The sequence below is a fragment of the Emys orbicularis genome, chromosome 12 (genome assembly GCF_028017835.1).
Source record: "Emys orbicularis isolate rEmyOrb1 chromosome 12, rEmyOrb1.hap1, whole genome shotgun sequence".
NCBI lineage: Eukaryota > Metazoa > Chordata > Testudines > Emydidae > Emys > Emys orbicularis.
Genome location: NC_088694.1, coordinates 26,123,206 through 26,150,613, shown reverse-complemented (window position 1 = coordinate 26,150,613; position 27,408 = coordinate 26,123,206). Strand labels below are relative to the sequence as shown.

Sequence of the window (27,408 nt, the reverse complement as noted above, 5' to 3'; positions counted from 1 at the left end):
GGGGAGCAGGCATCTAATAAACAAACAGAGGTCATATCAAATTCCCAGAACAACACTCTTCCCACCTGTGCCTTTCTGCATTAGGAGGGAAAAAAGGGATCCGGTGTCTTGCAGACTTACCCGATGGCACATCTTAAATGTCGTTTGTTCAATCAGAACAACAAACCACTTGAAGCTTATCTGTGAGCTCAGTACTTTGCTCTTCTGTGCAGAGTAGGCTTTAATCAGGAGCTTAACTCCACTGCCAGGCATATTTTTTTGTGCTCCCAATCCTTTGCTTTACTCCTGTTTACAGAGCACCCTCGCTTTGCCTGGCAGCCACTTCTTTGCAATTCTGCAGCAGCAGAGGGTTGGGGGGAGGGTGGGTAACGAAACAGGGATTAGCACAGCATAGAGATGTGAGCTGTTCCCCCTTCTTGGAGATATGGAGAAAGGCCCAAGAACTTGTTGCAAGTTCTGTGTCATTACTCTGCAAACAGCAGCTTTTCACACTCAGGCCATGGCATTTTGGGAGCACTTGCAAAATGAATGTAACCCTGGGAAGGGAATAACTTTCAGGGTCATATGGCAGGGATCACCACTCTCCAGTGAAATCTGGAAGTGCAGCTTTTGTGTGCATGCAGTTTATTCTTTGGTGCTTATTTTAACACAGATGACAAAGATAACAAAAATAGCAAAGAGAAGAAAGGTATCTAATCTGGAGTAAAAAGTCAATATCAGATTTTAAAACAAGATAGGTAAGATCAAACATCTTCATTACTAAAGGCAAAGAGTAAAATATAACAAATAATCTTTGACGAGTTAAAGAGATTTGCCTATATTGTGAAACAATGGTCATTTTGCAATTCAGCCCCAGTTTGGAGTTCTTTGTAAAGAAAGATCATATGCTAATCGCCAGAATTATTCCTTTTTGAGAAAAGGAAGAGGAAGAAAAAGACCTAAGAAAAGCCCGAAAACTAAGTAAAAGAAGGTAGGAGAGGAATGATAGGACAGAGAGGGAGGGGATACATTGGAAAGATGGGAGGGGACTATGATCTCAGGGAGCACTACAAAACACAAGGTTGCCTGATGGGTATGGCTACGATTTAGTCATAGGTATTTTTAGTAAAAGTCATGGACAGGTCACAGGCAATAAACAAAAATTCACAGCTGTGACGTATCAATGACTTACACTATACCCCTGACTAAATCTTGGCGGGGGGGGGGGGGTGCTGCTACCTGGGGGCTCCCCGGGGGGTGCTACTGCAGGGGGTGCCCCGGGGGGCTGCTGCTGCAGGGAGGCATACCCCAGGGGGCTGCTGCTACGGTGGTCCCCACGGCCAGCTGCACCAGCCACTGCTCGGGTGGTCCCTGGGGCCAGCTGCCCAGGGCCGTCCAAGCAGCAGCCAGTGTACCTGGCCCCAGAACCAGCTGCTTGGGTGACCCTGGGGTCAGCCACACTGGCTGCTGCAGAAGTCATGGAGGTTGCAGAAAGTCACGGAATCTGTGACTTCTGCGACATCTGTGACAGACACGGAGCCCTACTAACGAGCAATTTAAATGATTATTCTGATACTTCCAGAAATGGGGACCATATATCCATACACTTATCTTGCTTGTGTCTACTGCAAACTGTTATTGGTTCCATTGCTGCCAGGCTCCCCAAGTCAGAGTACCATTCTGTGACAGTTGGGTGCACTCAGGACTGCCACCAGGTAGAGTTAAACATTTGGCTCTGATCAGAGCTCTATGCAGCCCACATTTTTTCCCAAGGATTTGAGGTTCCAAGTTGGATTGGTTAGGCCTAGCATGGTGTGGCCAGCCTGCATTTCCACTAGGGTGGAGAGAAAGAAATTTCACTATTTACCTCAGTCCAGAAAAGACGGATCACAGGGCAATCCCATAATATGTGGTGTACGTTAGCACTGAAGTGCAGCAATTTTAAACATGAAGTCACTTAGAAACTGGAACTTTTCATCTTTGTTCCTTTTCTTCAGACCTCCCTTCCCCCTGTGGCACTGCCGAACCAGAGGGGGCAACGGAGAACTTTCTGAACATGGTAGCCTCATTACAGCAAGTAGAACGCAGCTCAGAGCAGTCCAAGATGGTGACTGAATAGCTGAATGAGACATTGAGCACTGGCTATCATGACCTCTTGTTTATGTATCAGCATGGCAAAAAATAATACATGCTGCTTCCCTAGTGCCGTTCGTTGAGAATCCCAAAGCGTTTTAAAAGCATTAGTTAAGCATCGCAACAGCCCTGATTACCAACTCCCTTTTACAGATGGAGAAACTGAGGCACTGAGCGATTAAGCCCCATATTTTCAAAAAAGCCCCCTAATTTTGGTTGTCCAACGTTAGACCCTCTGGCCTGATTTCCAGAGGTGCTAAGCATTTGTACATCCCACTGATCTCAGCTGGGGATGCAGGTGTCCTCGGTAGCTCAGGCCCTATATAAAAATAAAGTTAGGCACCTAAAATTAGAGGCCACTTTTGAAAGTTGGTGCCTAAGTGACTTGCGCAGGGTCACGCAGTGAGACAATGGCAAGCCCAGGAGAAAACCCAGAATTCCTGACTCATAGTTCAGTGTTCTAACCAAAAGATAATGCTCGCTCCTTTATAAATCAAGCCTGTATTTATAGGACTGCAGGAATCTCCTGTCTATAGAAGTTACTAACATATCAAAACTAAAGCAGAGCAGCTGAGTAATGAATTGTGAGTGTGGGCAAAGGCTGGGTAGCACTGGCACCTCTCTGAACAGCAACTTACACAAAACCACATCAGTGGTCACCAGGGAATATTTGGCTACATTAACTATGGTTGTGACTCTGATTCAGACGCTTTGAAAAGGTTCAGGGAATGGGGTCTTCATGGGTGAGGACTTTCACCTCAAGGTCCCCAGTTCAAATACCCCAAAGCTGTTACTGACTGAAAATCATTACCATCGGATAGCTTTTTGGTGTGCAAAGAGTTAGTAGCCTCATTTAGTGGCCAGTTAGTAGCCTCATTTGGTGGCCAAATGGAGGACTGTTCTCTAAGGCCTTCCAGCACTTTTCCTAGGACCTAAATTGCCTCCAAAACTTTAACCATTCAATCCTTACAGACTAGTTTAATAGGGATTAAACAAATGGGGTTCTCCAGACAGGACTGTAAAAACCTATCGAATTTAAGAGAATTTAGATCCTTTCTGTAGTTTCTCTGGGACATTTTGACAGAGGAAAGAGTAGATTTCACTTTCATAGGTGATAGTGCCACTTCATTGGTCACTTATCCTGGTTTAAGTCGGATTAACTCCACTGAAGTCAATGGAGTTACACAGAGGTGGGAGAAAAACTGAGCGCCAAATTTTTATTTTTAAATCACTCGAGTCAAAACTGGCTACTGCTCACCCTCAGGATGCGTCCGTCCACATTTAAAACAAGGAACAGCTAGGTGGCACCATTATCTGTGCTAGGTTGCACTAACTATGCAATAATCCATGTGCAGATAAGTACAGACATAGCTCACCTCAGAAATGATCTCCTGGGTTAGATTTCCATCATAGAAGGCCGAGACCCCTTCTGAGCCAACGAGATCCAAAATGGTGGCTAGATCAAGTCGCCTCACAAACATTCCAGGCAACAAAGGCTGGCCGTCTGGAAGGAAAGTTTCTCTGAATTTGTCAGAGTAGTTCAGCTCCTTCAGTTCAGTGATAGCTCTGGCTGTAGCAAGAAAGGTAACAGCGGTATTACAGGAGGAGACCACCTAGGACATTCAGATCACCCCCAGAGACCAGCTGAAGAAGATGGCCGCCAATGATGCATCTGCAACCTGTATAGTTCTGCTCTCTGGTTTGTTAAGAGAGGTGTGTTTGTGTGTGTGTGTGAACGTGAGAGGGATTCCCATCCATTGCCCTCTTTGAAAAGTGACAGATAGTCATGGATCATGAGGGCAATAGGATCATCATGTGACCAGTCAACAGTAGGAGATGGGTTGTCTTGTGGCTATAGCGTGAGATTTGGATTAGGGGTCAGGATTGCATTGCTGGATCGGCCACAGATTTGCTGTGTGTCCTTGGGAAAGACACATTGGTCTGCATTTGTTGTGCACGCTTGAGTGCACATAGTGCACTTTCCCACATTGTGTATGGAGAGTGTTTGATGCATGAACATAAAGGCAAGCGTAAGTGTGCAAGTCCCCTGCCTGGAGTTGGACCAGTAGATCCACAGGCACTGTGGCTGGCACTAGGAGGTCTAATTTGCTTCTTCCTCTCCCAGCCTGGCCTGTTGCACCTTGACCTCCATCCACTAAGAACTCCACTGCTAGAGGCAGCATAGGAATGCCCAGTATAAGCGCAGTCCCTGCCTGCTACCAATGCTCATAAGAACATAAGAACGGCCATACTGGGTCAGACCAACAATGGTCCATCTAGCCCAGTATCCTGTCTTCTGCCAGAGGCCAATGCCAGATGCTTCAGAAGGGAATGAACAGAACAGGTAATCATTGAGTGATCCATCCCGTCATCCACTCCCAGCTTCTGGCAAACAGAGGCTAGCAACACGTCAGAGCATGGGGTTGAATCTCCGCCCATCCTGGCCAATAGCCATTGGTGGGCCTATCCTCCATGAACTTGTCTAATTCTTTTTTGAACCCAGTTATAGTTTTGGCCTTCACAACATCCCCTGTCAATGAGTTCCACAGGTTGACTGTGCGTTGTGTGAAGAAGTATTTCCTTCAGTTTGTTTTAAACTTGCTGCCTATTAATTTCGTTGGGTGACCCCTAGTTCTTGGGTTATGTGAAGGAGTAAATAACACTTCCTTATTCACTTTCTTCACACCAGTCAAGATTGTATAGACCTCTAGCATATCCCCCCTTCATCATCTCTTTTCCAAGCTGAAAAGTCTCCGTCTTTTTAATCTCTCCTCAGACCGAAGCTGTTCCATACCCCTAATCATGCTCCATTCCAGCAGGTCAGCTTTCTTTGGGTAGGTCTACACTGCAGCTAAAAACCTGTAGCTGGCCCGTGCTCACTGACTTAGACTCATGGGGCTCTGGTTGCAGGGCTGTTTAACTGCCGTGAAGACATTCGAGCACTAGGACTCTGTGAGGTGGGAAGGTCCCAGAGCTCAGGCTACAGCCTGAGTCCAAACGTCTACACAACAATTAAAAAGCCCCGCAGTCTGAGCCCCACAAGTCCAAGCCAGCTGGTACGGGCCAGCCGTGGATGTCTAATTGCAGTGTAGACAGACCCTTTTTGACACAGTCTGGCCATCTGCAGCCTCCCCAGCAGAGGGGCCATGCTCTAGTGAATGTGCCAGTGTAAAGTGACAAAGAGTCCTGTGGCACCTTATAGACTAACAGACGTATTGGAGCATAAGCCTTCGTGGGTGAATACCCACTTCGTCAGACGCATGTGAAATGTGTAAAGTGAATCAGGACTCCAGCTTCAGTTCAGGAAAAGTCTAATGCTAGCATAGGAGTGTCCACCCAGAAAATTATGGGAAAGACGTGTTTGAACATTAGGATGAGAGATGCCTCAGTAACGAGAGAGATTAGATCAGGTAAATACATGGATTTGCACTGCATCCGTCCGCACTATCAATGGGAGAACCCCAGAGACTCCAATAGTGCAGGATCTGACTCCATGTTTCCAACATGCTATTTCTAACGAGAGATCAGCCCAAACCAAAGAGTCCACCTAGGAAAGATCCATTCTGGATCTTTCATTCTCTGCTGTTCAGATTCTAACCCTGATGCAGTGCATTTCCCTGTCTGAAGACCATTAAATTCCAGGAAGTTAACCCCCATCCACATTCCAAACACATAAATGCAGTCCCCTTCTTCCTTAACATATGCAGGAGGAAATACTTCCTGGCATACATCACATAGTACCCCTTTGCTGCGTTAAGGTGCTCACCCAAGTCATGTGTGACATTGAATCCATCCTGGGCAATGCTAGCAGCAAGGCCCAAAAGTTCTGACCATGGGAGTCTGGCGAAGAAGAAAACACAAAGAGAAATCTGCATTTGAAATGGAAACACAGTAAAAGCAGAGCTGTTTTCAGGGGACTAGCACTGGGGTTAGGACAGGGGTAAAGTCAGGATATGTTTTGTTGGAAGTCTCTTTGTTGCAGCCAGAGAACAGAACTGAGACACTGCCCCCTCTCTGTAGCCTTGGGAAGTCACTTAACACCTCCCCTCCATGCTCCATCTATAAAATGGAGGTAATAAGATTGATCTACTACACAGGGGTGGGTGCGAGAATTCCCTGAGTAGAGCTGATCAGAAAACACAATACTTTCCATGAACGTTTTTGAATGAAGCAGGAAAAAAATTTCATTTGAAAATTTTTGCAGAATTTTTTGAGAAAATGAAAACCAGAAAAAAAATCAGTTTTTGAACAATTTTTTTCTTCATTTTAAACTCACTTCCTTGCTTATTTTCCCCCTGCAAATGGCAGAGAGAAAGGGATGGATCCCACACTTTTCAATTTTCATTTCTTTGTCGAAAACCCAGAAAATTTCAACCAAAATTAAATGTTTTGTTTTGGCCAAACATTCTTTTTTTTTGGTGGGGGGGACGGGACAAAATCAATCTGTTCTATTAGTTAATTAGATTTTTATCTAAGTTTGTGGTCTGGTTTTCACAGGGCTCAAGTGCCCTTAGCTGCCACTGAAGTCAATGAGAGTTGAAGTGCTCAGGTCATCTGAAAACTGGGCCATAGACATGTGACTGCAGGCACATCTGTGATAACTGCACATGCAAATCAGTCCTGTGATTGCATTTGTGAAATTCTGAAAACCCCAGACAGTGTTTGTAAAGTGCACTAGGGACAAAAAGTGGTATAAAAGTGCTGCACTTCAAAGGGAGAGACCTGGAAAACAACATGTCCCAAGGGAAAGTGAATCAGTAGCTTATCCAAGAATATCAAGAGAGTCCTGTTGCAGGATGAGCTGGGGGGACAGAGCTTACAGGGCCCTGCCAACAGCAAGATCCTATGGCCATGGAACCCACCCTAGAGCTGAATCTGCCACTGACCAGAGATTACAGCATGAGCAGCTGACGAATTGGAATAAGTAGGTGTTTTATCCTGCAATACCTTTCAGTAGAGTGCACTCTGTGCAGAGCTAAACCATATGAAATATTCTTACCTTCCATGTGACTGATGTGCCTTGTGCATTCCTTGTATCATGCCTGGCACCCCCACCAGGAGACCCGGCTGGACAAAAGAAAGCACAGAAAGGAAGAGTCAAGTCGCCCTAAGGACACCGTCTCCGATTACCATAAAGGAGAGGCCATCGCTCATCATACAAAAAGGTCTTAGCATATTTTCCATACGAAGTGAAAGATGCTAAAGATGCCAGAAATTTAGATACAAGGGTTGGTGACAACACAGTTAAGGAGTAAAAGCCTTTGGGAAGAAAGTGGGGCAAATTCATTCCTTATATAACCCCAATGAAGCCAATGGGATGAACTCAGTCCTGTGACATGAAGCCTTTGCTATTTATCTGTCTAACATTTTGGATATTTCTAAAAGTAGGTCTACAAGGCCAAAAAAAATTAATCGCACAGCAGTGAGTCACAGAACCTGGGGCTACAGCCTCTGGCTCGCGATGCTTGCGCTATGGTGCTAAAAATAGCCATGCAGACATTCATGCTCAGGCTCTGAAACCCAACCCCCTCCCTGGGCTTCAGAGCCCAGACCCATTTGTCTACATGGCTATTTTCAACTCCATAGTGTGAGCCCAAATCTGTAGACCCAGGCTCTGAGACTCGCTGCTACCCGGGTTTTTGCCATGTAGACATAGCCTCAGGCTCCTATCTCCTTGGTATCTCACTCTCTGAAGTAGACTGTTCTTACTTAATTTCCCTTATCCCCAAGCATGACTCAGTTTACTCATTTCCAGTCAGACTTGCTGGCTCAAGGGATTTCTACGTTGCACATGAAACATTTCCCCTCTAGGCCACCAGGACTAATCTGGGCTGGCTCAATAATGGAAAGACGGTCATCATCATGTAAGTGTTCTGTGGCCTCTGAAGAACAAGTGGGCGAGTCTCCCTTCAGCTCCTAGTGGACAAAAACCTAGAGCTCCTCGTAGTCAGTTACAAAAACCACCATCAGAACTGAGAAACCCTGCCCTGCTGTTGGCAGGCTCAGGAGAGTGGGCCATGGAGACCGAACTCCCCTCTCAGCCCTGGAACGAATGGCTCCAGAGTTGGACTGAGGAGCAGTGTGGGGGTGAGGATGCTTGACCTGTGTTTGTACCTGTTCTGTGAAGAGGGGATTTGATACGCCAGCACCTTTCACCCAGGCTAAATTCCCCTCTGAGTAACAGGCATCCCACCACTCGCTGCACATACATTATTGCTGGGAATCGGGGTTAGTGGGGACTGGAAGAAGACATGGGAACGTTAGCAAGGAAGCCCCACGAAAAGAAAATATAAAGGTTCTCCAGCCCACCTTCAGCTCCCAGGCCTTCCGAAGGCCTTCCTCCTGGATCCCAAAAGGGGCTGTCTCTCGGAAGTCAATCACCTGACTCTCGTTCTTCCGGATATCGTGGACCAGCATCACTCCCCCCCTGCAAAGGAAGAGCACATTGGGCATACAGAGCTCCTTGCTGTCCACTGGAGTCCCCGAGCACTTACTAATGCAGCTGTGAGCCTGTACCCCACCCCTGCCACCAAATCCCCTCTGCAGGGACATGGGGGGAGCAGAGGGATCTGGGGTTCAGTCCCACTGAGCTTGTACAAATGGCATCCTCTTACTCAGCTGTTCAACTGTTCTGCTCCCTGCACGTTGGGTCCTATCTGCTGACTTCATGGGCGCACACAAGCATTTACTCCTAGCAGGCAGGCAGAGCCATCACAGCCAGGGGAGAGGGACTTGGAGGCTGTTCAGTTTTGTGCAACTTCACCTAACCTGTTAGCTGATGCCAATGACAGAATCTTTATCACCGGTGATGATATAAGAGGCGGAAAGAGCTCACTCTGCGTTTCAGATCCCAATCTCTAATCTCGGATTTGTAAGCGGAGTACATTTGATCTACAGGTGAGCACAAGCCAAAACCCTGGAGCGGGGGTGTATTTGAAATCTAAAGCAAGGCCCCCCATTTTGAAAATGGCCCTATTTTTAGAGTGGGCCAGAGCAAAGTACTGGCTCCAAACACATCAGCTCAGACATGGGGGTGTACAAAATCCAGATCTAAAAGTTGCTACATGAGCCTATTTCTAACTTGTTCTGGAATCCTTATTAACTCCGATGATGACTGGTCGTTTGTTAAGCATCACTATTATCAGCTCTGCACAACACACACAAAATACAGTTAGTCGTCACTCTTAATAATTTACAGAACAGGGAAAATCCCAATGTCCTTGGCAGATGCCCACAGGGAAAAGCAGGGTTTGCTGTGAAGGCCTGGACTGGGATTCACGAGACCACAGTTCACTTCCCAGCTCTGTCACAGACTTCCTGTGCGATCTTGGCTAAGACCCCAGATCTGTGTCTCAGTTCCCCCTCTATAAAACAGATAGGACAGCACTTTCTTTCTCCCATTCTTTGCCTGTCTTCTCTGTTTAGATTGTAAGCTTTTTGGGGCAGGGGCTGTCTCTCCTGTGCATACATCCTAGCACAATGGGGCCCCCTTTTGACTTCTACGGCTATACAAACAACAATGCAACTCCACTTTCCAATGGAGTTATTACAGGAACTTGTTCAGTTATGGATTTTACCAGGTTCCTTCAATACAACCTTCCCTTTACACCAATATAGCAGCTCTCTGTGTCCTAACTGTTTATATGACCCAGAAGAAATCAGTTTCATCCGAGAAATGACTTATTTATAATTTCTACCACACTCGGGCTCCAGAATAAACATTTAGATCAAGAATGGGCTTGTGTCATCCTAGGAAATCATGCTTCTGTGTGTACAATGTGGCCTGTTCTGCTGCAGCTGAGATCACAGGAGTCATTTTACATTTAGTGACCCAAGTACTCAGAGGGCCACATATCATAATGGGCACAATCTACCATGCATTAGAAACCATTACAATACATCTAAAAGTTTAACAACTAAAACCTGGTGGGGGAGATCATGAAGAAAGGTATGAGACAGTAGAGAGGAAGGTGATGAACACGGGAGCAGCAGCGTTCAAACTAAAAACACCTTCAGAATCAAAAATGTTGAAGCTTTTTTTTTTTGAAAGTGAGATTATTCATTATTGTTGACTATTGCTCATAGATTCAAGGCCAGCCTAGTCTGACTTCCTCCTAACACAGACCATGGATTTCACCAAGTGATTCCTGCATCAATCCCTAAAGCTTGTGGTTGGACTAGTGCATATTTTAGAAGGGCAACTAATTTTGATTGAAAGACTGCAAGTGATGGAGAATCCACATTCCGTGGTACATTGTTCCAACAGCTAATTATTTGTGCATGTTGGTTTAAAATGTAGTTGTTCACTTGATGCTTTAATCCCCAATTAGAACACAGGAACTCTGTGCTTTAGGAGTCTTGGGTAAATTGCATATTTCCTAAATCCATTCCCAACTAGTCCATCCATTTGTGGTTTTGTTTTGTTTTGTTTTTTAATCCTAAACAGAGATTTAGTAACAGGCTTTGGGATCAAACCAGGGTTTCCACTTACAACAAAAGATTTCAAATCCGAGCTGATGAGACATTATCAGGTGACAGCATTTATGTAACATTCCCTGGGACTTCCTGGTGTCCTGGCGAGCAGAAGGTTCAAGTCTCACTTGCATAACGTCTTTCGAAACTAACACCGAAGGGAGGCAGCAGCTCCAGGCAGTAGGCTAGACTTCGGGGCGGGGAGGTCACATGGAATCCAAGATGGTGCAGTTGGCACTTTCCTCCAGCCCCCTCACTCTGCACATTCCTCCAGATTAGATCTCCTTACATTCACTTTGTCCCACCAGGAGTTGAGGGAACCCCCATATAGCAACATGCTGCTGCTGCTATTGTAACAGGACCATGATTTACAGGTGTAACAAATCTTATTCAGTCCTCCAAAAACACCAGGACAGATCCACTCAGCATACCTGGGGCAGGGGAATAGGGAGCATTCCACCCCCTTTTAATCTCTCCCGATCCTGGGGGCCAGATCCACCCCTACACATGCTAGAGCAGACTCAGGGCTACTCTAGCTTGTGCTTGCTGGAATTGCCTTCTGGGGACCCTTCAACTGGTCCTGGATCATCAGAGTGCAGCACACTCCAGCCATGCCTCTCTCCTGCCACTGGCCCACCTTAGCAATGCAAAGCAGCCAGAAGGATGGGAGAAAGGATCTGGTCTACCACTGTCACAATGATTTGGTAGCCACCCTTGCCTCCCCGCCAGCATGATAGTTTAGAATAAGGACTCAATTGCAACTGTGTTGGGGGTGGTGCGATGGCAAACCTCTGCAGCAGAAGAGCCTAGAAGCAGCATGCATGACTCAGGGCAGCATGTGTCAGACTGGCTCCCAAGAACTCTCCCCACACTCTCCCGGCTCTGCAGAGGGCAGGGATGGCTTTAGGCCAATTCAACCAATTCCCCTGAATCGGGCCCCGCCCCTAAGAGGGCCCCGCGCCCAAGCCCCGGTACGGCGTACCGGCAAGAGCCGGTGTGCTGTTCCTGGGTGGCCCGGCTTCCCCAGGGGGCAATTTAAAGGGCGTGGGGCTCCCAGCAGGGGCTGGAGCCCCAGGCCCTTTAAATTGCCACCAGAGCCCCACTGCTGGAGCCCTGGGGTAGGGCTGCGGGCTATTTAAAATGTCCAGGGCTCCCGTTGCTTCTACCGCCCTGGCCCTTTAAATAGCCGCTTCTCCAGGGCTCCCGGGGCTATTTAAAGGGCCGGGGCGGTGGAAGCAGGGGTGCCCCGGGCCCTTTAAATAGCCCCTGAGCCCCGGGCTGCTGCTGCTATCCCGGTGGGGGAGGGAGGAGGAGGGGGCACTTACCGTACAGGGTGGGCTGTACCCGCACCCCCGCCCTGCCCGCAGCCAGCCCCTGTCTCCAGCCAGCCCCACATCCCCTGCCCTGCCCGCACCAGCCCCTGTCCCCAGCCAGCCCCACACCCCCTGCCCTGCCGCTGCCCGCCCCGCACCCCCTGCCCACAGCCAGCCCCTGCCACACCCCCAGCCCTGTCTCCAGCCAACCCCTGCTGCACCCCCCTGCAGCCCTGCCCGAAGCGAGCCAGCCCCACACCCCCTGCCCTGCCCACACCAGTCCCGCACCCCCTGCCCTGGCTGTAGCCAGCCCCGCACCCTCTGCCCTGTCTCCAGCCAACCCCTGCTGCACCCCCCTGCCTGAAGCCAGCCAGTCCCGCACTCCTCTGTCTCCAGCCCTGCCAACCCCTGCCACACACCCCTGCGACCCTGCCTGAAGCCAGCCAGCCCACCCCACACACCCCTGTGTTCAGCCAGCCCTGCACCCCTTGCCCTGCCTCCAGCCAGCCCCTGCCCTGCCTCCAGCCAGCCCCATGTCCAGTGGTGCCCTGCAGTTCCCAGGGCAGTAACCCTGCACACCTGCTTCAATGAGGGGGGCAGGGAGCAGCTGGGACCCACACATGTGCACACCACTAGGGTGACCAGACAGCAAGTGTGAAAAATCGGGATGGGGGTGAGGGTAATAGGATCCTATATAAGAAAAAGACCCCAAAATCGGGACTGTCCCTATAAAATCAGGACATCTGGTCACCCTAGCACACCCCCAGGGAGTGGTGGGGACCCACACATGTGAAACGGAGCTCATTTCTAGTTCAGGCCCATCTTTTTAAAAAAGAACTTTAGGTAGGGTTAACATACATCCATATTTTCCCGGACACGTCAGGCTTTTTGATTCTTAAATCGCTGTCCAGGAGGAGTTTTTAAAATTTAAAAATTCCTCCCGGAAAAATACGGATGTCTGGTAACCCTATTGGTACAAAAAAAATATATACTGTGGCACATCCCTTAAATCAGAACTTTTTATAGGGAACCGGTTGCTAAGAAATGAAAGGCCTTTTTTTTTTTTTTTTTTTTAAATATACACTTTTTTTTTTAGTCATCCCTGCCGGGGCCCCGCCAAAAATGTTCGAATTGGGCCCCGCACTTCCTAAAGCTGGCCCTGGCCGAGGGGGTGAGGCCACAGCCCTCTCCCTTTGGGGAGGCTAATACCATCATCAGCACTAGCCGTGAGCAGTCCGTGTGCGCAGGAAGAGCAAGGACAGAGCATGGCCAGCCTGGTCTAGAGGCACACAGAGGAGAAGGATCTATGTAGCCTCTCCCCTGCTTTCACGGCTGTGAAGGGCCCGTCAGGCTCCATCCCTACAATGAAGATGCAGTGGAAGCCTTCCCCACCGCCAGCCAGCAGGTGCACAAAGGAGGCAAGAAGCACTGAGTCAAATGACACTTTGTGATCCCAATTCCTCCCGTACCCATCCCCAGAGCACAGGCTGCAGCACAGAGAGGAACTCCTCTCAGCTCCCTGGCAAAGCTCTGCACCACCTGCCTGACCAGACTCCTGGCCCGACCCTGGCCCCATTGCCCAGACCCAGTGCTCTCCTGGTTCTGCTCCCTCAGCACGCCACCACACCAAGCAGGCCCTCCCAGCAGAGGGGAGCACAACGACCGATTTGCACTTACCCGCCGATGCCAGATGTATGGGGGTTGATTATTCCTGCGCACAGAGCTGCGGCGATGGCTGCGTCCACTGAGGATCCCTGCTTGTTGAGCACCTCAATGCCCAGCGCCGTGCAGCGGGCGGCGTCGGTGACCACGGCACCCTGGTGGAATATCTAGGAGAAGCAAAGCCATGCGGTAGGAGAAAGGCAGCGCCATCTGCTGGAGGAAGGAGCATTTCCCACGCTCGCATTCAAGCCCCTGGCAGGGCCTGGTCTGGGGCCCATAACGAACATGGGCAGCAGAAGATGGTTTGTGTCTGTGTGCAATTCAAGGGGTTGGTTTTGACCTGTAAATGGCTGAGCAGTTGGATTCCTGACTACGCCACTCCTCGTGCTGGAGCTGAGACTGCCCGGCCTGCGTTCTCCTTAGACAAAAGGCCTCCAGCCACTGCTATGGTGAAGTGCCCCCTGGCCAAATGCTCTAATGCAGCAGGTCGTTCCTACAGCCACGCTGTAGCCCTAGGTATACCATGTTATGTCACAACCACAACTGGCACCTGGACAGGGCTGAGAACAGCTGGCCTCTTTGTTCTACTCAAACCTCTTCATGTTTTGTACGTTTTCAAAATCCCATAAAAAAACTTTTAAGAAAACACAAAGGCAGACACCACAAGCAACCCCCACAGCACGGCCCTCATTTCCCCTACACACAACCCCCATAGCAGGGCCCCATCCCCACACAAACAACCCCTGCAGCAGGGCCCCCCATCCCCGTGCACACACCTATAAAATAAATAAATAAATGGAGATATCCTATCTCCTAGAACTGGAAGGGACCTTGAAAGGTCATTGAGTGCAGCCCCCTGCCTTCACTAGCAGGACCAAGTACTGATTTTGCCCCAGTTCCTTAAGTAGCCCCCTCAAGGATTGAACTCACAACCCTGGGTTTAGCAGGCCAATGCTTAAACTACTGAGCTATCCCCGCAGCAGGGCCCCCTCATCACCTCCATGCACCTAAACAAAACCCCATAGCAGGGCCCCCATCCCCACCACACACCTAAACAAAACACCATAGCAGGGCCCCCCATCCCCGTGTACACACCTAATCACAACCCCTGTAGCAGGGCTTAGCTATTTGTCAAGGATGATCAGGAAACAGTTTGCTTTTACTATGTTCAGCACCTAGGTACAGTACTCTAATTGTGGGCACTCTAAAAATACACCAGAGACAGATAGATAGGTGGTTAGACAGACTGCTATCTAAACAGATATCTATTGCAAATGAACTTTGTGCATCAGCAAGTGTCCAAATAATTGAAAGAGCAAGGATGCTCCTTTCGCATTCTGAGACCTGCCCCAGGACATCTATCCAGGACCTCCCACCTCATTGAGCAGCATGGGGAGGACAGTGTGGTCAAGACCCACTGACACCTGTTTGCGACACACACACCCCGTTACATGACATCACAGCACACTAGTAAATGTTCTGTAGCCTATTTTGTCAAAACTACAAAGTCTTAGTAAAATGGGCCCGCACGGCAGTGCTGCCTTTCTTGTGAAACCCTTGTGGTGAAATGGGGAGAGACGGCCAGTGTGTAAAATATGAGGCATGTGCAGGGAATAACAGGGGGTTCCTCTGTAGTTTAAAGCATTACACTGCCTAATCCCAGTTAAAAATTATACTCCTCAATGACAGGTGCACCACACAATATACGGACCAGCAACACTATCATTTCGCCCTGTGATTGTCAGAAAAGTGACTATGTACCAAAGGTGCCTTCTGCCTGAATAACAGAGCTGCTCACTACATTTATTCAGGTCTGGGTTTATCTCCTGCTTGAACCACAGAGCCAGCCAGGGCAGGATGAGCTGGATTCTATTCTCTCCAGTGCATCATCACCAAAACCTCACAGATAAATCTGGTTGCATAATCTCTGTCCGCAACGATGATGCAAAAGCAGAGAGAACCCAGCTTGACTCTCAGATCCTGCAGGGACCTTACAGCACTGGCTGGTAGAAAAAGCTTTTGCTGTGTAAACGGTTCTGATTTGATGTGGAATCACTGAGAGGGAATCGGTATGGAGGCTCCCAATCTCAATTCTACAGTCCCTTTCTGGCATTACCAGCATTTGCTGGGTGTCTTAATTGCTGAGAGCAAAGGAGGAAGCTATAGTACCCAGCAGGCAATTCTTCCCATAGCTAGATTATTGTCCTTTAAAAAAAAAAAAAAAAAAAAAAAAAAAAAAAAAGCCTCCGCTTACCTGTGGGTCCCCAAAGTAGATCTGCATGATCAGGGCCACTGTGACTCCCATCGCAAAGGTTAAGCAGGCCGTGATGATCACAGTCAGCCCATCCTGGCGGCAGCTGCAGTCCGCAGAGAATGGGTCTTTGCTGGTCTCCCGCAGCGGCGAGACATCCTGACTGCCCATCTCCGATGAAGATGACGGCAGGCGCTGGAGGCGAGCTGATTTCAGGAAAGAATCTGGATCTTCAGAGGCAGGAAGGAAAGGGAATGAGGGTTAGGTATTGAGGAAGCTTGGGTTCTTATTCAAATGCATACGCTGAACTAGCATTACATCTGTACCCGTTCCAACAAAGTGATTATCTTCCCTATTGAGCTTTCAATAGAATTTCTGGCTCAAATACTGCTCTGGGTCGTTTTACTCCTACCTTCCTTTAACACTCGTTAGCCTTAAGGGGACTTTTCCCTGGAGATGGTGAAATTTAGACAGGTAACTTGTCTGAATTTTGCTTGATGCAGCAGATGGATGGACAGACCGAGGGCACCAACATTTCCAGCAATGAACCTACAATTAGTGCCCTTTTAGGCTTGGTTGTAACACAGATCCCATGTTATTCTGCTTGCAGACCAGTCTCAGAAACGCTGCAGAAGATGCAGTTAGACCAAAAACCCCATCAATATTACTTGGGCGCTGTGCTTAAGGTAAAGCAACTTAATCAAACGTACCCACATCAAAATAGTAGAGGGAATAGGGAAACTCTACCTACCTGTCTGTCTATCTAGGGTACAGTAGCGGTTCACAGCAACTCAACTAAAGCTAAAGGCATTCAGGAGGCAAGGAGACTGTTTCACTTTCCCACTACTTAAGGCTTTCGAACAATGATGAGGAGAAATGCAAAGTCTGGTGACTCAGTGTAATTACAATATCAGAAATGATACATCCAATAGAAGGAGGCCCTGTGTCCCACTGCCAGGCTTTAACTGGGAGGAAAAGGCCAGAACAGCAAACAAAGTGCACATCACTTCCACATGATTTTGAAAACAATTTACCTTACTGTTCAATGTCCTTCAAATCTATATTTTCTTCATCTGTTATTTTCATAGGGTTGATGATTGTGAGAAGAGCCTGCACAGAGGGCATTACCTGGGAGTTAATAGCCACTTGGGACGTGGGCCCGACTCAGCTGCTATGTAAATCCTACTTCAAACAGAGATTTATATTCACACTGGCCAGAGGTGTGGTGTCACCAGCATTCCTGCTCAAACACACTCCAGTTGGCTGAGATGAGGTCATGTGCTCAAAGGAAATTTTACGCCATTCCAAGGCTGACCACATTATTTACCACTTAGTCACTATTGGCTGACTTTTTTTTTTTTACTATATCCTAGCCAGTGATTGGCTGAGATTAATTACATGGGCCTATCACACCCAATCCGATTATCTATGGTCATCTAAGAGTGGGACCTTTCAGTGCTCTCTTGTCTGGGGGCAGTGGGTATTAGAGCTGTTACAGTCGTCTTCCTTATGCTTCCTCTCTTGTTCAGGTGAAGCAAGTTCCTCTTGAGTTGCAAATGCTGGCATCGTCAGAGCTCAGGTGCAGCCAGGGTTGCCAACACTCTCTTATTACAAGGGACATCCCTTATTTTCCCATCTCTGTACAACAAGATTGGGAGTTGCTGAATGCTGCAAAAAGCAGCAAGAAATATCCCTAGTGAATGTAGGTAAGTACTGCTTATTGATAATAATAATGATTATACATAGGGTCAGATTCTCCTCCCACTTATACCAGGTGCTCACCAGTGAAACACCATTGATTCGAATGGGATCACTCCTGGTTTGCACTAGTGTGAGAGGAGAGTCAGGCCCAGAGATGCCTTTGGAGAGTGATTGCGTAGCAGGTACAAAAGTTCCTGGACAGCATCCCAGCCTGGAGGATGCTAGGACATGCTCAGCAAGAAATCAGCATCAGAGTCACAAGAGGTGTTCTGCAGAAGTGAACTGGCTGGCAGCACCTAGAGCAGAGAAAGGGTGTGTGTGTGTGGGAGGGGGGAGGACTGTGGACGGAAGAGAAGAGCTGTTCTCTTGTCCTGTGATAAAAAGGCTGCATATTAACTGGAGAACAAGTTAACCAGTAGAACGATTGGCTCTTGGTTCAAATATGTGATCAGCGGACCTGCAGCTGAGCACTATCTGCAACTAGCAGTCATTTGTATTAACCCAAGGGGCAGCAGCAAGTCCGGCTTTAGGACCTGCGGGGCCTGATTTGAATACCTGGCGGCGGTCTGGGTCTTCGGCGGCACTGGGTCCGCTCCACGTCTTCCACAGCACTGAAGGACCCCCCACCGCCGAAATGCCACCGAAGACCCGGCGTGGACCCCCCGCTGCCGAAGTGCCACCAAAGACCCGTAGCGGACCGCCGCCGGGTGAGTAAAAAAAAAAAATTTTTAAAGGCGCCTAAGGCGCGGGGTCCGATTCCGGGGAATCGGTGGAATCAGCCTAAAGCCGGCCCTGGGCAGCAGGGTTCCACGCATCTCCCTGGCAAAGAGAGAGAGGCACCGAGCTGCCACCAGTCACTGCACGGGGAAGGGACTGGCCAAGAGGGGCCTTTGCCCCTGGGGGTCTAGGCCAGGAGTCTTGAGACATTCTCTGTCAGTCTGTAACTGTAGCTTTTTTTCCCTCTTGAGCCTAAAGCTATTTCTGTGGGATGAGCAGATTGGGATGAGGGGACCTGGGTCAGCGATGCTGAAGCAGGTTGGCTGGGGCAGCCCAAGAGAGGGGAGGGAAGGGGGTGGAGGGGTGATCTGGAAAATAATAAAAAAAACCCAAATATAACAAGTTGTGTCCCTCTGCCCTTTTATTTCACTCGTATGTTGTCTGTCTGGGACTGTCTGTCAGTCTTGCCAATGCGGCTTGTAAACTCTTTGAGGCAAGGCCTGTCTCTTCCTATATGATTGTACAGCACCTAGCCCAATGAGGGCCCTCATCCTGACGGGGGCCTTTGGGCACCACTGTAATATAAATGATTAATAAAATACTGAATAATAATATGCCTCAACTCCAGTCAGTAACTAACTCAATCAGCTAAGAGGGAGAATGGCTGCTGGCAGCCTGGTCTCTGCCCCATCCTCAGCCCCATTTGTCAGAGGAGCAGGAATAGTCCGGGGCTAATGTTAGGCTGTCCCTGCTCATCCTGTACTAAGGACACATTCCCCTGTCCTCACGGATGGGCTTGGCTCACTTACTAAGCCAAGCTGAACAGGTGGAGATGAAAGGCCCCAATTAACCTCTTAATGTCTCTACCAGCCTCCTTCCAAGTGCTTCTGGGGAAGGCAGCAGTTATGAGTTTCCAGGTCCTGTCTCATTCCTGACATTTTAAAACCACTAAGCCAAATTGAGACCTGGGGCAAACAGGTGCAACTCCACTGGAGTCAGGATGGGCCCCAATTCTAATCTCAGTTACACTGCAATAAACCAGGAGTAACTGCACTGGAGTCAATAAAGTTATAGCTTCTTACACCAATCTCACCGTAACTCAGGAGTAAGGACACTGCCAGGGCAAAGCATGAGAGATCAAGCTTGGCCCACTGTATTTATTTACCAACTTATAAAAGAACCCTTATCCCCTAAGGCAGGGGGGCCCAACCTACCGCCCACAAGCCATACACAGCTCACCAGAGCATTTCATAAGATCCCAGCCTGCTTCGACACAATATGCTAACAGCCCATTGATTCATTAGCTTTTTGTGATAGTGTTTATATCATTTTTCCTGTTTTCTATAATTGATACACATTTTAGGCACTCATTTCTTTATTTGTTTTTAAATAGGTTGTTTCTCTGTGCAGTATTGTCTATCTAAATACATACAAAACAAGACGAACAAACTAATAATCAGTACAGGTGACTTTAAATCTTATTGAAATCTTATAGAATCTGTTTGGCCCCCACAAGGTGGTGCTTAGGTTTATGTGGCCCTCCTGTGTAATAAGGCTGGGCACCATTGCCCTAAGGTCTAAGCACCTGTACAACCTTCAACCAAGACATAACTCGTTAATAGTACCAGACAGTAGCTCAGTCAAATCCCTCCTCCTGCATTTCATCTCTAGAGACCAGCGCTGCAATCCTGCCTCAGGTCACCCATGGAACCGTGTTTGATGTTCTCATCTGAGTCCCCAGTGGATGTTGGTCCATAGCAAAGAAACCCCACACAGTGCATCACAGCTGGGTGCCTCTTCTCAACAGGAGCTCAAGATGGACAGAGTGAGTCAGGGCTGAGGTGGGCAGGCAGTGGCTGCGTATAGGCTGGGGCAATGGGAAGAGGCCCAAGACTGGAACATCAAGGGGTGCTGCAGGTCAGGATTGGGATGCATTGGCAGAGCTGTGTGGAAACCCGGAATTGGAACAGTAGAAGGGCACAGGTCAGAAGTGCAGCGCATAAGCTGAACTGTATGGGGGGGGCCACAACTGGACTAGCAGGGGAGGTAATTACTCTTGTAGAGCTGGGGCAAAAGTGGGGGGCAAATTGTGCACATCCCCTGGCTCCAGCCAGCATTCACACTTCTCTCAATTCCACCAGCACCACATTCACCTGTAGCAAGAAAATCAAATGACAAATACCGATGCTCTCTTACTTGGAGAATCAAAGTAGCAGGAATCTCTGTGCAAAACCATGGGTGACTCCAATCTCAATGCTAAGCCACGCTTCTCTTGTACTACTATAGAACTCTGGAAACAGAGACTGCAGGACTGAAAATTAGACCTCAGCCATGCCTATAGTTGGGATGACAGAGCTCAACACATGCCCCTTTCTTTCCCCAATAAAACCCAGACCCTCAGCTCTCCTCCTACCCCTGCTCAAACACTGCCCATCACTTCGGAAGACACCCTCCTGTGGAGACTTTCACGGCAGACAGTTACACCAGGGCAGGCCATTTGTTCCTTGGGGTCCCAGGAACTTTGACACCCCACGTATTATACACACAGGAGTGGGGAGGAGAGGTAAGCAGGTGAATGTGGGAGGGTTTTGCAACCAAAAAATGGGATTTGAGCACTTGTCAGTAAGGGGAATTTCAGCAACTGGTGGGCTTTGGCATCTGTCATGGGTAGGTCTGAGAGAGCCAGGCTGTGGAGCTGGTCCCTAGGGAGGGTCCACGGGGAGCCAGCGTTCAGACGAAGTTGAAGGTGAATGTAGGGAAAGGCTGCTGCAAGAGCAGCACCCTCCAACAGATAAGGCCTGGTGTAACCACCCGTTAGCCCAGGGGTTCTCAAACTGGGGTTGTGACCCCTCAGGGGGTCCCGAGGTGGTTACATGGGGGTTGTGAGCTGTCAGCCCCAAGCCCAGCCATGCATGGGGCTGACAGCCCAGAGTCCCTCCAGCCCAGATCCACCCTTACCCCCGTTCTCCTCCAGCCCTGCTCCTCCTCCAAAGAAAGGACACCAAAATACAAATTTGCCCAGAGCGCCATTTTTCCTAAGGCCAGCCCTGGGACTGAGACAGCATTAGAGGGTTTGATTAATTCAGCTGCTGAATAAACTGCATGAATGTGTTTTTAATTTATAAGGGGGGGTCACACTCAGAGGCTTGCTGCATGAAAGAGGTTGCCAGTACAAAAAGTTTGAGAACCACTTCTTTAGCCCATACAGTATTGGCTTGGCCCTGCACCGCTCAGAGCTTTTAAACCCTGTGTCAACCTGCAGCTTTTAATCCTTGTTTCCCCCTGTGACAGGCAAATAATCCGAATACTGGGTGGGTGCACAGTGCCTGCTATCCGAGGATCTCCGAGACCTTCACAGGCATTAATGAATTCAGCCTCAAAACACAACTTGCAGGCAGGGATGCTCTTGTACCCCACTTTAGAGATGGGGAAACCAGAGCATAGAGAGACGACCTTGGGCCAGTCATGTCACACAGGATGTCCATGGCAGAGTTGGGAACAGCAGCCTGAAAGAAAGGACACTCCAATGGTTTGGGCACTAGCCCATGAGCTGGGTTCAATTTCCTGCTCTGCCACAGACTTCCTGTGTGAACTTGGGCGAGTCATTCGGCCTCAATTTCCTATCTGTGAAAGGGGGATAACAGCAATGCTGTGCTTCACAGGGATGTTATGAGGATAAAAACATTAATGATTGAGAAGTGCTGAAATAATGTGGTAATGGGAGGCCATATAAATACCTCAGTTAGAATCTAACCCTCCTGACTCCCCACACTGGAGCTGCCTGTCTATAGGCTCAGAAAGATGGCGCTTGTCCGGTTCCATCTGATTCTCACTGGAAGGTGCTCTTCACAATCACAGGAAATACAATTTTTATTAAATGAGAGCTTAGATGGGGCAGACAACAAAGACCTAGATTACCACTTCCTCAATTTGCCAAATAATGTCTCCTACTTGGCATTGGTGAGTGCACAAGTAGATTTTTCAAAGCCACTTGATGTTACATTCATGTAAGCGTTTATATTTTCATTTATACAGCGGAACAGGTGAGTAGGAACATGAAATATTCAAAAATGTCAGCTGTGCAATTGTGTAACAGATTTCTGCATGAAACTACTGCAGCACGGTGGGGAAATTCAGTACCTGTGCACACAAATAGCCAGAGTTGCATGCACCACCAGGATAATGGCACACATCAAATCATAGAAGGCTGTTGCGGGAGGGATAGCTCAGTGGTTTGAGCATTAGCCTGCTAAAGACAGGGTTGTGAGCTCAATCCTTGAGGGGGCCACTTAGGGATCTGGGGCAAAATCAGTACTTGGTCCTGCTAATGAAGGTAGGGGGCTGGATTCAATGACCTTTCAGGGTCCCTTCAAGCTCTATGAGATAGGTATATCTCCATATATTATAAACTAGGGCTGGAAGGGGCCTCAAGAGGTCATCTAGGCCAGCTCCCTGTGCTGAGGCAGGACCAAATAGACCTAGACCAGGGGTCAGCAACCTTTCAGAAGTGGTGTGCTAAGTCTTCATTTATTTACTCTAATTTAAGTGCCAGTCATACATTTTAACGTTTTTAGAAGGTCTCTTTCTATAAGTCTATAATATATAAACTATTGTTGTATGTAAAGTAAATAAGGTTTTTTAAATGTTTAAGAAGCTTCATTTAAAATTAAATTAAAATGCAGAGCCCCCCAGACCGGTGGCCAGGACCTGGGCAGTGTGAGTGCCACTGAAAATCAGCTTGCGTGCTGCCTTCGGCACGCGTGCCATAGGTTGCCTACCCCTGACCTAGACCATCCCTGACAGGTATTTGTCTAACTTGTTCTTAAAAACCTCCACAGCCTCCCTTGGAAGCCTATTCCAGTATTTAACTCCTTTTTAGTTAGGAAAAACTTTCTAATATCTAACCTAAATATCCCTTGTTGCAGTTAAGCTGATTACTTCTTATCCTACCTTCAGTGGCCCTGGAGAACAATTCATCACCCTCCTCTTCATCACCGTCCTTAACTTATTTGAAGACAGTGATCAGATCCCCCACAGTCTTCTTTTCTCAAGACTAAACATGCCTGGTTTTTTAACCTTCCCTCAGAGATCAGGTTTTCTAAACCATAGTCATTTTGGTTGCCCTTCTCTGGACTCTTTCCAACTTGTCCACATCTTTCCTAAAGTGTGACACCCAAACAGGACACAGAACTCCAGCTGAGGCCTCACCAGCGCTGAGTAGAGCGGGACAATTACCTCCTTTGTCTTACATACGATGCTCCTGTTAACACACCCCATAATGATGTTAACCTTTGTCACAGCTGCATCACACTGGTGGCTCATATTCAATTTGTGACCCACTATAACCCCCAGATCTTTTTCTGCAGTATTACTGCCCTGCCAGTTATTCCTCATTTTGTAGCTTTATATTTCATTTTGCTTCCTAAGTGTAGCAATTATCATTTGTCTTTATTGAATTTCATCTTGTTGATTTCAGACCAGTTCTCCAATTTGTCAAGGTCATGTTGAATCCTGTCCTCCAAAGTGCTAGCAACCCCTCCCAGCTTACTGTCATCTGCAAATTTTATCAGCATACTCTCCACTCCATCATCCAAGCCAGTAATGAAAATATTGAATAGAACTGGACCCAGGACACTCCTGTGGGACCTCACTACATAGGTGAGGCATGAAATTGTGCTTGCATTTTGCACACACAATGATATACCTAAGTTTTTGAAAAATCTTTCCCATAGATTCCAAGGTAAAGTAACTAAGGGGACATTTCTCTCTTGGGCCTGAAAGTGAGTGCAACCTGTAATGGCATGAAATGAAAATGGATGATGAAAACTTAGTAATTTATTAGAACGTGATCAAGGAAATGAAAAGGTAAAAACTGTGACTACTTGCAAATTAGCTTTCAGTCCTCAAAGACTTGACTGGGAGCTATACAAAACAGTCCTTGCCTTGACAGAGAGATGCATGCATAGATATTTGTTCTCAATCTGGTGACCCAGTGGTAGCAGCCCTGACCTGATACTGACCAGTCATCACTGGGAACCAAATACTTTGCTGGTCTGAGAGAGGGGAGCAACAGCTAGTCACATGGATCATTGTCACATCAGGATGGTATTAATGAACTAGGGGCCAAATTAATCCCTAGTGTAAATCTACTAACATCAACAGAGACTATAGAACTCTTTATAGTTACACTGGGGATGAATCTGACCTACAGTCTCTATACCACCTGGTTTCACTTAGACACGAGTTGGAGCTGGGGGTGTGCGGGGCAGGGGTTAGGAACAGAGGTGGCGCTGGGGCAGGTGGGGGGAGTCAATTTGGATCCATTGGAGAAAAATATGACTTTGATCATCTGTGAAGAAACAATTAAAAAAAAAAAAGAGTTTATCCAGAATAATTTAAAACCCAGCTAATTTTATTAAAACCAGGCAGTTGACAGGAACAATTCACAGCTGTTTGCAAGTGTCTATATGTCTTTGAAGCTGGTATTGCACTACCAAACCGGAGACCCAAGCAAACTAAAGTGGGAAACTGGGCAGAGGATGGTAAAGATGATGACACAGGATCTTAGCAAGACCCTTCTGAGCCTAATAAGATATAAGGAATACTAATAATTCAGAATAAAAAGGGTAGTGACATTCCAAGTGCTTGGTGTGACTGAGAGGGGGAGATGGGAGGATGGACTGATGCATGGGTATGAGGATGCTTGGATGAAGGGATAATGCAGGGCAGTAATGAACTAAATGGAGGGGCTGGTAAGAGTGAGGGGAACAGAGAGAAGGGTAACACAAAAACAGATGGGGTGTTCCCCTGGGAAAGGCTGAAATGCCAGGTTCGGTTGCCTAAATTCTAGAAGATTCTCCGAGCGAGAGAGAAACCAAGTGTGGTATTTTTGGGGAAAATGAGTAACAGGACATAACTGTGTTTTAGTTATAACTCCAAACCATTTCCAAGGATTCAGCATGGATCAAGGACATGGTTCAGTCTTGTCTACACTACAAGACCAAGCTATACTTCAACCATCTTGGGAGATAGCCACATTATAAGAAGTGATCACTGGGGTGGGTGGATCTGGGCAGTATCTGCCATGTTCTGGCTAGCACCGGGGGGGTAGGTTTCGGCCTGCCTGCTGTCAGAGAGCGCCCCACTCCCCAGTAGCTGGGTTTTGCCTGCGTTCTGAGAGCTTCCCTCCCTGCATGAGGAGATTCCCCACTGCACAGGGAAATCCTACCCCCAAGGGAGTGGGACTCCCACAGGCCCTGGCCGGCCAGCCTAGTCTGCCCTGTAAGGTGAGGGAAGATCAGCAGCCCAGCCACTGGAGAGTGCCAAGTCCTGTGTGAATTGAGGGGAGGAAAGGGATGGTCCCCTCAGCAGATCCCTGAAGGGCAGGGGAAAGACCAGCCAGTCAAACCCTGAAGACAGTGGGTGAAAGAACACCCAACCCCATTCTCCAAAAGGCTCCAAGAGTGAATCCTGAGTGGAACCAGGGCCAGGGGCTTTTGCGGGACCTGAAACTGAGGGGGCTAGTGAGGGGCGGGCGGCCTGGTCCAGGGTGACTGAGGGATTTGGAGCAGCTGAGATGGGAGTGCTGGAGTCTTTGGGAGCCAGGCCAGGAGAGGAGTGGGGGCGAGAGAGGGAGGCAGCAGTGAAGGGGGATGGAGGGAGTGAGACAGCAGTGAGAAGGGGCACTGAGAGGAGAGATGGAGGCAGCAACGAGGGAAGGGTCTGAGGATGGTGGTGAAGCACTGGAATGGGTTACCTAGGGAGGTGGTGGAATCTCTTTCCTTGGAGGTTTTTATGGTCAGGCTTGACAAAGCCCTGGCTGGGATGATTTAGTTGGGGATTGGTCCTGCTTTGAGCAGGGGGTTGGACTAGATGAGCCCCTGAGGTCCCTTCCAACCCTGATATTCTATGATTCTATGAAATGAAGGGATCAGAAGAAGCAGAAAATAGGGAAGGGGGGAAGGAGGCAGCAGTAGCGGAGGTGGGTGGATGCCCATGCACGGGGGGTGGGGGTGGGGTGCTTGGCGGGCTGCAGACGGGGATAGCGAGGGGTGCATGGCTTGGTGCAATGGGTGGTGCAGGTGGGCGAAGCGGGATACAGAACCGTGTGAAGGGCAGCCCCGGCTGGAGGCGTGCGGGGGAAGGGTGCCCGGTCCTGGAGGGGCTGGCTGCAGGGGAGGGAGCTGCAGCGAGGGGAGGGCAGCAGGGCTACAGGGAGCAAAGCAGGGCCGCCGGAGACGGGCGGCTGCAGGGCTGGCTGGAGAGAGGCGGCGATGGAGGGATGCAGGAGGCGGCAGGGAGGGAGGGACCGGAGGCGAGGAAGGATGCTCGGCCGAGGGGAGGCTGGAGGGCGGGGAGGGGGCGCCGGGGCTGCCGGCCGGCTCCTCTCACCCGTGTCCTGCTCTCCCAGGAACGCGTCCTCCTCCTTCCTGGAGCGCAGGCAGCCCTCGGCCGCCGCGCCGGCCGGCTCCTCCTCGGGCAGGCGGGGGAAGCTGGTGATGCTCATGTAGTCCACGGGCGAGTAAGCGCCCAGGGTGCTCTGCTGGCTCGCCTCCTTCTCCACGGCCGCGGCCATCCTGCCCCGGCCCGGCCCCGCTCGGCTCGGCTCGGCCCCGCTCCGGAAGTGACTGAGGCCAGCGGCGGGGAGGGGAGGGAGGAGCGGGCGCCCAGCCCCCGGCTGCGTAACGCAGGGACAACAGGTGCCCGGGATCCGCCTCTGCAAGGGAAAGGCCCCGGGGGTGGGGGGATCTCGCACCTGTGAGGGGGGATCCCCCAGGCTCTGCAGCTGGGGGGGGGGATGCCCTTCCCCCGGGGAGGGGAGATACAGCTGCTCATCACCAGGAATCCAGCGATTATCCCTGCATGGGAGCAGCGCCCCTGTTGCTGCACTGGGGGCATCCAAGGCACGTTCACCCCCCTTTCTGCACCTCCTCCCCCCAGCCAAAGACACCGCCAGGAGTCAGGGGCCATGGATTGTCCAAGGGAGCTGGGTGCCTACCTGTCCCTTGTGCTGTGTGGCTAACCAGGCCGGGTGAACCCCAGGCCCTTTGCAGTCAGGTGGGGTTCTGCCAGCGGCTGCACTGGTGCCAGGATTTCAGTCCCAGGGTCAGTCTGGGCTGAGCAGATGTGACCCCTCAGTAGCACCAGGGGCACAGTCTGCACCTGCCTTAGGGGAGCTGT

General features: G+C 49.2%; 1 protein-coding gene across 1 annotated transcript in view; it reads right to left on the bottom strand.

Moving 5' to 3' along the window:
• The window catches only part of GGT7 (gamma-glutamyltransferase 7), a 47,277-nt gene extending 20,474 nt beyond the window's left edge, over window positions 1-26,803 (bottom strand). The window contains exons 1-7 of the mRNA XM_065414642.1: window positions 26,620-26,803; window positions 15,814-16,040; window positions 13,575-13,726; window positions 8,422-8,539; window positions 7,112-7,179; window positions 5,879-5,952; window positions 3,489-3,682 (exon numbers count right to left, since the gene is read on the bottom strand). Coding sequence (XP_065270714.1) covers window positions 3,489-3,682; window positions 5,879-5,952; window positions 7,112-7,179; window positions 8,422-8,539; window positions 13,575-13,726; window positions 15,814-16,040; window positions 26,620-26,803 — 1,017 coding nt within the window. The remainder of the gene's footprint in view (window positions 1-3,488; window positions 3,683-5,878; window positions 5,953-7,111; window positions 7,180-8,421; window positions 8,540-13,574; window positions 13,727-15,813; window positions 16,041-26,619) is intronic.
• Between the last annotated feature and the right edge of the window lie 605 nt (window positions 26,804-27,408).